At 45.5% G+C, this 11,460-nt stretch overlaps 1 protein-coding gene across 2 annotated transcripts; it reads left to right on the forward strand.

Moving 5' to 3' along the window:
* Positions 1 to 2,892: 2,892 nt before the first annotated feature.
* On the forward strand, positions 2,893 to 6,990 carry LOC131402690 (mucin-16-like). Of its 2 annotated transcripts, XR_009218899.1 has the most exons (3): positions 2,896 to 3,235; positions 5,364 to 5,528; positions 6,863 to 6,990. XR_009218899.1 is itself a non-coding variant. In XM_058537289.1 (2 exons), the coding sequence occupies exons 1-2, from the start codon at positions 2,984 to 2,986 to the stop codon at positions 5,379 to 5,381; spliced, it is 270 nt and encodes an 89-aa protein (XP_058393272.1). In that variant the 5' UTR covers positions 2,893 to 2,983; the 3' UTR covers positions 5,382 to 5,489. The 2 variants fall into 2 exon arrangements, 1 of the variants encoding a protein (XP_058393272.1); XM_058537289.1 differs by lacking the exon at positions 6,863 to 6,990 and having other exon boundaries at positions 2,893 to 3,235; positions 5,364 to 5,489.
* The last annotated feature ends 4,470 nt before the right edge of the window (positions 6,991 to 11,460 follow it).

Genomic DNA, 11,460 nt, shown 5'->3' on the forward strand with positions numbered 1-11,460 from the left:
TAGCGTTTGGTCTAAGCACGTTGGTTCAAATGGACTTCATGGTTAAGAATGTAGACTTAATAGGCAAGATGGGAGGTGCTGGGAATAAGATTAGGAATAAGATGATTGTTCCCTAGGCCTGGGTGATGGCTGTGGAGTAGGAAAGAAGTAGAAAGAAAAGACCTTGGAGTGTAGAACCGAGAGAACGTAACGGTACTTTCTTGCCTGGATGTGTCAGATGGCACAGGGCACTGACTGTGCTCCTCGCTGCTGTCCGTGCAGACCTGCAGGCGCCCCCTCACCCAGGTCTGTGTGTTCACCCATCTTTGTCACTCACAGGCCCCCCTCCACATCCTAAAGGGAGTCAGGCCTTATTTGTGAGGGGGTTGTCTCACATGGGAGACACCGAGGAGAGCCTCTCCAGACATCAGAGCAGCCCCTTCAGCCTCTCCCTTAGCCTCCTCCCTTCCCCTCTCTCGCTTTCCACACCCAGAAGGACCCCTGCTCAGTATTCCATGTCCCCAGGTTCTCCCTCCCCCAGGCTTGAGAAGGGTGGGGCAGCCACTGGGGAGGACATCGTCTGCACCTTCCATTCTGACCCCCACTGGTCCCGGGCTGAACAGAGAGTGACTCTACTGTGAGCTGAGCCATGAGACCCAGGGCGTCACCCACCTGGGCTCCCTCACCCTGGACGGGGACAGCCTCTACGTCAGTGGTGAGGGGCTGTGCTACAGCCACACTGTCTCTCCCAGTCAGAGTTCTGTGTTGCCTCCGTTGCTCTAAAGTGAGCTATGATCCATCTCTCTATGCTCCTGGTCTGGGATCAGTCTTCTCATCACTGTGTGATCACTGGGTCCAGCCACCTTCCACCTCGTTGCCTCCCCCCTGAACACCACTCCCCTCTTCCCCTCTGCTTTCCCCACAAAGCTCCCTACATCCACCCTCTCCCTTAATCCTTTATGTTCACCCCAGCTCTTGCTCAGCTCCTCTCGCCTTCTCTCCACAGATTACACCTATGGAGCCGCAGCCCCGACTACCACCAGTGAGTATTCCTGGCCCTGACGTCCTGGGTCCCGTCCGCATTTGGGGTTGGGGAGCACTTGTTCTCCTTCACCCGCTGTCCTTGGTGAGGGAAGCACCTGGAAGGGCCCTAATTCATCCCTTCTCTCCCTCCCGGGTTCTGGTGGAGAGTTCCAGCCCAGGGTGAGAAAGCCTTAGACACAGACATGTTCTCCACCACATTCTGACCCCACGTGGTTTTCACTTTAATTCTCCTGAAGCCCCGCCCTTGGTCCTCCTTTTCCAGGTGTCCCATCCATCTGTCCAGTTTTCTGCCCGTCCATCTGCCTCTCCTCCGAGTTCAGTCTCTCTTGTTCACCTATCTCTCTCTCTCGGGCTCCTCTCATCCACAGGCTTGCTCATCCCTCTACTCACACAGTCACCCCTCCCCTCACTCTCATTTATGCTTCACCTGTGAATGGTGGTCCTGGCACAGCCACTGCTGGAGCCCGGGTGAGCCTGGGGGCTCCTCCCACTCTGTCCCTCCCTGAGACAGCCCTCGCCACAGCTCCCGAGCCAGCCACCACGTCCCTGCATACTTCATCATCACCTGTGCCACCAGAAGCCACCACAGGTATCTGGGGGCCCCTTTTCCTTCCCAAGAGAAGCTCTCCAGCCCCACTCCTCCACCAGCCAGTTGTGATCCAGGAGCTGGGAAGCCAGGGTGTGAAATTCTGGTTTTAGGGCAATCATGCTGATCACAAAGATTATACCGACGATTCAGTCTCAGGCCAGCCCTCAGAGAGCCCCTAGTCTTGTGAAATTAACACACCATTATAGTACAATGTGGGATGTTTCGGGGAGAGGCGCCTGGCGTAATTTGGAGGGGAAGAGCTTGCTAGAGAAAGTTTCACCAGAATGGAGTCTTTGAGAATAAGTAGGAGGGACCCTGGCAACTAGAGGATGAAGGGTTTTCCTGGCAGAGAGGATTCCATGATCAAAGGCTCCGGCCAGAAACAACATGCTGTATGGGGAGAATTGAAATGAATTTGGGTTGCGTGAAGCATAAAGTTTAACCCGCAGTGGATGGATAAAATGAGACTGAAAGGTCAGCAGGAGCCAGATTGAGTAGAGCCTTGAGTGCCAGGTCAAGAAGGTTGAACTAAACACTGAAGGCCATAGGGAGCCATGGGTGGTACTAGAGCAGTGGTGGCCCTAGTGAGGTATTCATTTCAGAAAGATTCTTCTAGTGGTCCTTGTAGAACATCCTTTAGACAGAGCATCCAGTGAGCCTGCTGGGGTGTTGGTCCGGGTGAAGGAAGTTAAGACCTGAGCTGGGACAGGGATGGAGAGAGGGAGTGTATGTGAGGACCAGTGCGCAACTGGAATTGGTGTTACTGGGAGGGAGGAGGAGCTGAGCAGATATGCTGGTTCTGACCTGGGTGACCACACGGGTGGGTGGTGGTGACACTGGGAGAGAAGACGACAGATGATAATGAGTGCAGGACTCTGGTCTGGTCTCAGGCCAGCTCTCAGTGCTGGCCATCGCTCTCCCTCTCGTCTTGCAGCTTTGGGGCACAACCTGAAGACCCTCACAGTCACCTTCCCCATCTCCACCCTCCAGTATTCATCGGATAGGAGCAATAGCTCAGCCACGTTCAACTCCACTGAGAGGGTCCTGCAGAGCCTGGGGAGACCCTGGTCCCAGCAGCTCCCACCCAGCCCCTCCCCCACTCCCTGTCCCTCCTGCTCCTCCTCCTTCCTCCCCAGCTGGATCCTTGTTCAAGAAGAGCAGCCTGGGCCTCTTCTCCTTGAGTTGCAGACCGGTCTCCCTCAGGTGAGACCCTCCTCTGAGTATTTGCCCCTAATGACCACTTTTGTGACCACCCCTCTCTGTCTCCCCCCTGTCCTCCCATTTCCTCCTTCCTGTTCTGGCCCCCACCCCAGAGGTTTCAGGACCTCTCTCTAGAGTCCCCACATCCCTCTCTCCCCAGGCCTGAAAAGGATGGGGAAGCCAGCAGTGTGGACGCCGTCTGCACCTACCATCCTGACCCCGTGGGCCTCCATGCCTCTGTGCTGGGAGCGGAGAGTCTCCACCTGTCTGCTTTTCCTCTCGGTGGCTCCAGGCTCTGCAGCCCAGAGTTTATCCATCCAGAGAGAGCACCAGCTACATTTCCACATCATCAGCTGGAACCTCAGCAACCCGGAGCCCACATCCTCGGAGTACACCGCCCTGGTGAGGGACACCCAGGACCAGGTGGGGTCTCCCCTGTCCCGTCTCTCCTTGCCCTGAGGGCACCCTCATTCCTCCGTCTGACTTACATCTGTTACGTGATTGTTTCAACCCTTCACTTTCCCTGTGTGCCTGGGTTCTCTCAGTGTCCAGAGGTGATGTCCTAGCTGCCTTCCCCATTTCTCACATGGGTAAACTGAATCTCAGAAAGGGGATTTTTGTGCCTAAGGTCACACAGTGAGTTAGGGGCAGAGCCAGGATTTGAAGTCAGGTCTCCCTTGCCCCAAGGTCTGTGATCTTTCACTGGCTCCAGTGGCCCCCTGCGTCTCCAGGAGACCTCCATCTCACCCACTCTCCCTTGCGTTTGTTCTAGGTCACCAAGCTCTACAGAGGCAGCCAGCTATGAGACATATTTCACTCCTGCCTGGTCACCGACTTGATGTGGGTTGAGGAGATTGGAAGCATTGGCTGAGCAGGTGGCTGATGGCTCTGAGCTCCTGTGACACATCCTTGATCTGGAAGTCACTGAGATGGTGCCCATTCTGCCCCACATCCCTGTCAGCTAATCCTACCATCTCCTTCCATAGATTTTCGGGGGTTGAGAAAAGCATTAACATTTGGGGCCACCAACCTCCAGCATCCTCCTCCTCCTCCTCTTCTGGAAAGGTTCAACAAATATTAGCGGTCTAACTGTGCTCTCCAATATTGGAGCCACTAACCAGATGGGGCAATTTAAATTTATTATACACGTATTGGGATACGATGCACATATTGTGTGTGGGGGGGTGGTATTTTTTAGGTTTTTCTAGATACAATATCTTCTCATCTGCAAAACAAATAGTTTTACGTCTTCCCTTCCAATCTGGGTTTCTTTTATTCCTTTTTCTTGCCTAATTGCCCTCATCAGAGCCTCTGGTGCCTGTGATTAACATGTGAGATGAGGGAAGACATCAATGTCTTGTCCCTGATCTTAGGGGGAAATTTTCAGTCTTTCACCATTGAATATGGTGTTAGCCGTGGGTTTTTCATCGATGCTGTTTATAGGTTGAGAAAGTTTTTTCTATTCCTAATTTGTTGAGTGTTTTCTTTTTTAGGCATGAAGGGCACTGTATTTTGTGAAATTCTTTTCTGTATATGTGGTCGAGATTGCGTGGTATTGGCCGTTATTCTATTAATATGGTGTATTACATAATCAAGTTTTCAGATATTAACCCAACCCTTCAACTAGAGGTGAGAGATTAAGATGTTCTCAAGTCTTTCCTGGGCATGCCACAGGCCTGAGCCCTTGTGGCCTTCTGGATGCCCGCAAATACCCTGGAGATTTTCAAAGCCCCCTGTGGACATCTCATTCCCCCAATTTTTCTTCTAAGTTGTTGGCTCACCTCTTGCCTGCCTCAGCTGGTATCACTCCCTCAGGCAACTACAATAGAAAACAATTAGCCCTGATTGTTTTTAGCAAGTGCCCTGGGGACAGACTTTCCTCCCTGGGCAAGCTCTGAGTCTAGTAACAACAAGCCCTGAACATGGGGCGTTTTTGGGGAGCTGCCAGGCAGGTCAGCTAGTTGCAGTTGGGTGGGGATGGGTCTTTTCAGAGCTCCACACCCATTATGGCTGCTGGGATGCTGGTTGTCTCAGCTACCATGGTTCTGAGACTGACGGTTTTCAAAGTTATGGAGGATATTGTGAGAGCAGGATGGGAATAGTGCAAGTTATAATGCCACAAAGTTTGCTCCCTTTATCAAGATTCCACCATGTTTCTTCACTAAACCCTCCTCAGATTCTTGCAAGCCTTTGATTAATTTCTAGACTTCTGAAAAGTTGATTTCGACCATTTTTACCAGTGTTCTCATTGTTTTTATGCATTTGAAGACGTCCTTACTCCAAAGTTTCAAAAATGTTCTCCCTGTGGTTATTTATTTATAAATTAATTACTTTAAATGAAATTACATGAGAAATTCAGTTCCTCACTCACACACACTAGCCACATTTTAAGTGCTTGATAACAACATGGGGCTAACAATGGGTGTATTTGGTAGTGCAGGCAAATGTTGACATTATTGCAGAAAGTTCTCTTGGACAGGACCCAGAAGCAGGGAATCTAGAATCAGGGTAGAATTCCAGACACCCTTGTTCATCCCTTGTGTCCTTCCAGGTCGGTCCCCCATGGTAACCACACTGCAGTGGACTCACTGTGTACCCAGCCGCCTTGGCACAGAGACTGGATAGAGTTGCCATCTATGAGGAATTCCTGCGGCTGACCTGAAGGGTACCCAGCTGCAGAACTTGACCCTGGACGGAAAGAATGTCCTTGTGGATGGTAAGGCTCCCTGGTCATTGGGGAAGAAAGTGAGGCCTTTCTAGGGACTCTGGAGGCCTGGGGCTGAGAGAACACTGAACTTGCTCAGGCTGGCAGGAGGTGGCATAGTCCCCCAGTCTTTAGCCACCATTGAGAGAGAGAAAAGCACACCAGTGTAGTATGGGAGGCCCTCAACTTCTCCTAAACAGCTCAGTGACCTCAAGCTAGTCACCTCCCCTCTCCGGACTTTTGTTTCCTTATCTCTGCACTGAGAGCCACTGGGCCCGATGGTCAATGAGGGCCTCCAGCTGTGTGTGAAGCAGACTTACAGGTTTGGGGGTGGATGTGGTTTCTGATCCACAGGCTATAGTTTGCCAAGTCCCGCTCTAGATGAGCACCAATGCACTAGAACTTTCTGCAGTGGTGGAATGTTCTATATCTGTGCTGTCCAGTGCATAGCTGCATGTGGCTGTTGAGTGCTCGAAAGATGGTATTGTGACTGGTCTTGATTGTTACTGATTTTTAATGTTACTGAGGTTAGAATTTTTATTTTATTTAACTAAAATTAATTTTAATTCAAAAAGAGACTTGTTGCTGCTGCATATCAGACAGCACACCTCTAAGAGGTTGTCTGGGTAGAGGCACAAGTAGGGGGACCTGCACCCCTCCCCCCATGCCCACTCCCTCCTGGAGTTTATGTTGTAGCTGGCAATAACAAGAATAGAGAATTGAAACTTATCAATTATTTGATCTGAACAAACTCATATTTTTAGGGGGTAACCGGAGAAGACTTCCTGCAGGAAATTACATTGTAGGTTAATCCTAGAAAATGAATATTAAGCAAATAGATAAAGGAGAAGGGGATGATGTGTTTCTAGGCACGGAAGAACAATTTTGAGTGGGAATTTACGAATTTAGAGAGATCACATAGGCTTGCCAACTGTGATGACCCATTCTCCCCCCGGCCATCATAAGATAGTCCAACCCAAATTCAGTCCTCTGTGCCCAGAGGTATTAATTTAGTTTAATTTATTACACTTTTGTTCTGTGATAATGGCCTTGGATTTTGTAGCAAAGTGTGCTCACTTTTTAGAGATGGAAAGTAAAATGGGGTGAAACATCATGATGTCTACTTGACTTTAATATTTCATTGAAAACATGGGATGAATCAAGGGCGGCAAGTGTTAATAATTTATACATTGATGAAATATTGTTTTAATTGGATGGAATATGCATTGTTAAATCTAGATGATGGATGTTTATGAGACTGTTCCCTTTATTTTTCTGTGTCTAAAAAGTTTTATTAAAAAGAGTGAAACACACTCACATGCATTCTCCATTTCATTCACTTCCAGAATATTCTCCCAACAGAGATGACACCTTGACTGAGAAGCATGGTAAACCTGCAGGAAACCCCAGCCCACGGTAGGGGGCGAGTATCTTGATGCTGTGCCTCATCGAAGAGAACTATGCGCACAGGGTCTTGGATGATGAGGAAAGTTGGCCAACCCTTGTCAAGGACGGTTGAGGCACAGTGGGGTCAGCAGGAGCCCTGGGGCGATGACAGGAGGTGGCTCACCCCACCACTTGTCTCCCCAGACCTCTCCTTCTGGACCCTCATCCTCATCTGCTTGGCGGGCTTCCTGGTGCTCATCACAGGCCTGATCTGCTGTCTCCTGGTAAGCCATGACGTGTTGATTGTCTTCTTACCATTGGGTTGTAAGAGCTCTTTATATATTATAAGTACACGTCCTTTTCTAGGGATATGTTGCAGATGTTTTCTCCCAGTCTGTGTGTGGCTTGCCTTCTCCTTCACAACATGAGTCATTGGGGAAATATAAGTGACAGTCATCATGAGATTCTACCACACTTGAGAATGGCTAAAATTAAAAAGACTGACTATAGCAAGTGTTGTTGAAGATGTCAAGTCACTGAAACTCTCATCGAGTGCTGGTGAAAAATAGCTTGGATGCGTCTTTAATAATTACATACGTCTATCCAGCCATTCCTCTCCTAGGAATCCATGCAAGGGAAATAAACTCATATGTCTATACACAGACTTGTACACACATGTTGATAACAACCTATTTATTCTAGACAAAAATGGAAAACAACCCAAATGTCCATCTACTGGTGAACAGATACACAAAGTGTGGTATATCCCCACGGTGGAATACTATTCAACCATAAAAAAGAATGAATTATTTTTTTTCTTTTTTAATTATTTTATTGAAATTATAAAGGGTTTTAACATTGTGTAATTTCGGGTGTTCATTATTATTTGTGAATTTCTTTATAGACTGCATCATGCTCACCACCAGTAGTCTAACTATTATCCATCACCATGCATATGTGCCCCTTTAACTCTTTCACTCAATGCCCAGCCCCCATCCCCTCTGGTAACCACTGATTTGTTCTCTTTATCCCTGTATATGTTTATCTTCTGCGTATGAGTGAAATCATGCATGTTTGATTTTGTCTGGCTTATTTCATTTAACATCCTACCCTCAAGGTCCATCCAGGTTGTTGCAAACACGATGATCTTGTCTTTTTTTTCTGGCTGAGTAGTATTCCATTGTATATAATACATACCACCTCTTCTTGATCCATTCATCTGTAGCAGGGCGCTTGGATTGCTTCCATGTCTTGGCTATTGTGAATAATGCTGCAGTGAACACAGGGGTGCATAAATCTCTTTGAATTGTTGATTTCAATTTCTTTGGATAAATACCCAGTAGTGGGATAACTGGAAGGTATGCTATTTCTATTTTTAATTTTTTGAGAAATCTCCATAGTGTTGTCCCTAGTGGCTGCACCAGTTTGCATTCCCACCAGCAGTGTGTGAGGGTACCCTTTTCTCCTTATCCTCTCCAACATTTCGTACTTTTTGTCTTGGGAATTATAGTTGTTGTGACAGGTATAAGGTGATCTCTCATTGTAGTTTTGATTTGAATATCCCTAATAATTAGTGATGTTTTACATCTTTTCGTGTGTCTGTTGGCCTTCTGTATATCTTCTTTGGAAAAATGTCTGTTCATATCCTCTGCCCATTTTTAGATTGGATTATCTGTTTTTTTATTGTTGGGTTGTATGAGTTGTTTATATATTTTGGAGATTAACCCCTTGTCAGATATATGATTTGCAAATATTTTCTCCCAGTTGGTGGGTTGTCTTTCCTTTTTTTTTTTTTTTTTTTTTGGTGAAGATGATCAGCCCTGAGCTAACATCCATGGTAATCCTCCTCTTTTTTTCTGAGGAAGACTGGCTCTGAGCTAACATCTATTGCCAATCCTCCTCCTTTTTTTTTCCCCCAAAGTCCCAGTTGATAGTTGTATGTCATAGTTGCACATCCTTCTAGTTGCTGTATGTGGGACGCGGCCGCAGCATGGTCGGAAAAGTGGTGCGTTTGTGCGCGTCCGGGATCCGAACCTGGGCCGCCGGTAGCGGAGCGTGCACACTTAACCACTAAGGCTCGGGGCCGACCCTGTCTTTTCATTTTGTCCATCGTTTCCTTTGCCTTGCAGAAGGCTTTTAGTCTCATGTAGTCCCATTTGTATATTTTTTCTTTTCTTTCCCTTGCCTGAGTAGACATGGTATTGGAAAAGATGCTGCTAAGACCGATGTCAAAGACTGAACTGCGTATATTTTCTTCTAGGAGTTTTATGGTTTCAAGTGTTAGATTCAAGTCTTTTATCCATTTCGAGTTAATTTTTGTGTATGGTGGAAGATAATGATCTACTTTCATTCTTTTGCATGTGGCTGTCCAGTTTTCCCAACAGCATTTATTGAAGAGACTTTCCTTTCTCCATTGTATGATCTTGGCTCCTTCGTCAGAGATTAACTGACCACAGATGTGTAGTTTTCTTTCTGGGCTTTCAGTTCTGCTCCATTGATCTATGAGTCTGCTTTTGTGCCAGTACCATGCCATTTTGATTACTATAGCTATGTAATATATTTTCAAGTTAGGATTGTGATGCCTCCAGCTTTGTTCTTTCTTTTCAGGATTGCTTTGGCTGTTCGAGGTCTTTTGTTATTCCATGTATATTTTAGGATTCTGTCTTCTATTTCTGTGAAGAATGTCATTGGAATTCTGATTGGGATTGCATTGAATCTGTAGATTACTTTAGGTAATATGGCCTTTTTAACTGTGTTTATTCTTCCAATCCATGTGCATGGAATATCTTCCCATTACTTCAGGTCATCATTGATTTCTTTCAATAATGTCTTATAGTTTTCATTGTATAGGTCTTTAACCTCTTTGGTTAAATTTATCCCTAGAGATTTTTTTCTTTTTGTTGCAATTGTAAGTGGGATTGTATTCTTGAGTTCTCTTTCTGTTAGTTCATTATTAGAGTAGAAATGCAACTGATTGTGGTAAGTTGATTTTGTACGCTGCAACTTTGCTGTAGTAGTTGATTATTTCTAATAGTTTTCTGATGGATTCTTTATGGTTTTTTCTATTTACAATCATGTCATCTGCAAACAGCAAGAGTTTCATTTCTTCCTTTCCAATTTGGATTCCTTTTATTTCTTTTTCCAGCCTAATTGCTCTGGACAAAACCTCCAGTACTATGTTGAATGGGATATGTCCTCTTGGTGGAAAGTCCCCTTTAGCATTATATACTGCCCCTCTTTGTCTCTCATAGTCTTTTTTATCTTGAAGTCTGCTTTGTCTGATATGAGTATGGCAACACCTACTTTCTTTTATTTGCCATTTTCTTGGAGTATTGTCTCCCATCCATTCATTCTGAGCCTGTTTGTTTTTAGAGCTGATATGTGTTTCCTGGCAGCAACATATCGTTGGGTCTTGTTTTCTAATCCACCCCACCACTCTGTGTCTGTTGATTGGAGAATTCAATCGATTTACATTTAGAGTGATTATTGATACATGAGGGCTTAATCCCACCTAATCTATATTTCCATTGTTCCTCTTCCTTTGTGTTTCTGACTACCATTTCATTTTGGGGGTTTTCTGTGGTAGTTTTCTCTATTTTTACGATCTATGGCTCTGCTCTGATTTTTTGTTTGCTGGTTACTCTGAGGTTTGTATGAAGATCTGATAGATGAGACAGTCCATCTTCTGATAGCCTCTTATCTCCATTAGCCTAAGCAGGTTCCATTCCTTTCCTCTTCTCCTTCTGAGTTATTGTTGTCACAAGTTATTCATTTTTGTGTTGTGCGGTTGTGACTAAGTTGAAGTGTTTATAGTTACTTTTGATGCCTTCCTTCCCTTCTTCTTTTAAGTTATAATTAAGTATTTGCTACCCTGTTGTGAAACAGAGCTGTAGCTTTCTGATTTTGTCTATTTATCTCTTTGATCAAAGCTTTGTAGACATTTGCCTTCTTTTTGTTTCAGGTATGAGGGCGTTCTTGATCATTGCTTGTATGGGAGATCTCGTGGCGATGAATTCCCTCAGCCTTTGTTTATCTGGGAAAACTTGTATTTCTCCATTGTATCATAAGGATCATTTCACTGGATAGAGTATTCTTGGCTGAAAGTTTTTTTCTTTCAGTATTTTTAATATATCATTCCATTCTTTCCTTGCCTGTAAAGTTTCTGCCAAGAAATATGCTGAAGGCCTGATAGGGGTTCCTTTGTAGGTTATTTTCTTCTGTCTTGCTTCCCTTCACATTTTTTCTTTGTCATTGTCTTTTGCCAATTTTACTATTATACGCCTTGGAGAAGGTCTTTAAGCATTGATGTAATTAGGCGTTCTGTTGGCTTCATGTATTTTTAAGTCCGGTTCTTGCCCAGGGTTGGGAAGTTCTCAGCTATTATTTCTTTGAATAAGCTCTCTGCTCCTTTCTCCCTCTTTTCTCCCTCTGGAATACATATAATTCTTAGGTTGCTTTTATAATTCCGTCATATATTTCTCCAAGAATTCCTTCATTTTCTAAAAATCTGAGTCCTTTCTCCTCGTCCACTAGAAGCATTTCTATATTTCTATCCTCT

Source organism: Diceros bicornis, unplaced genomic scaffold, assembly GCF_020826845.1.
Source record: "Diceros bicornis minor isolate mBicDic1 unplaced genomic scaffold, mDicBic1.mat.cur scaffold_230_ctg1, whole genome shotgun sequence".
Classification (NCBI taxonomy): Eukaryota; Metazoa; Chordata; class Mammalia; order Perissodactyla; family Rhinocerotidae; genus Diceros; species Diceros bicornis.

Excerpts from the sequence above, each read along its gene's own strand:
- LOC131402690 (XM_058537289.1), top strand. The coding sequence starts at position 2,984 with ATGGGGAAGCCAGCAGTGTGGACGCCGTCTGCACCTACCATCCTGACC.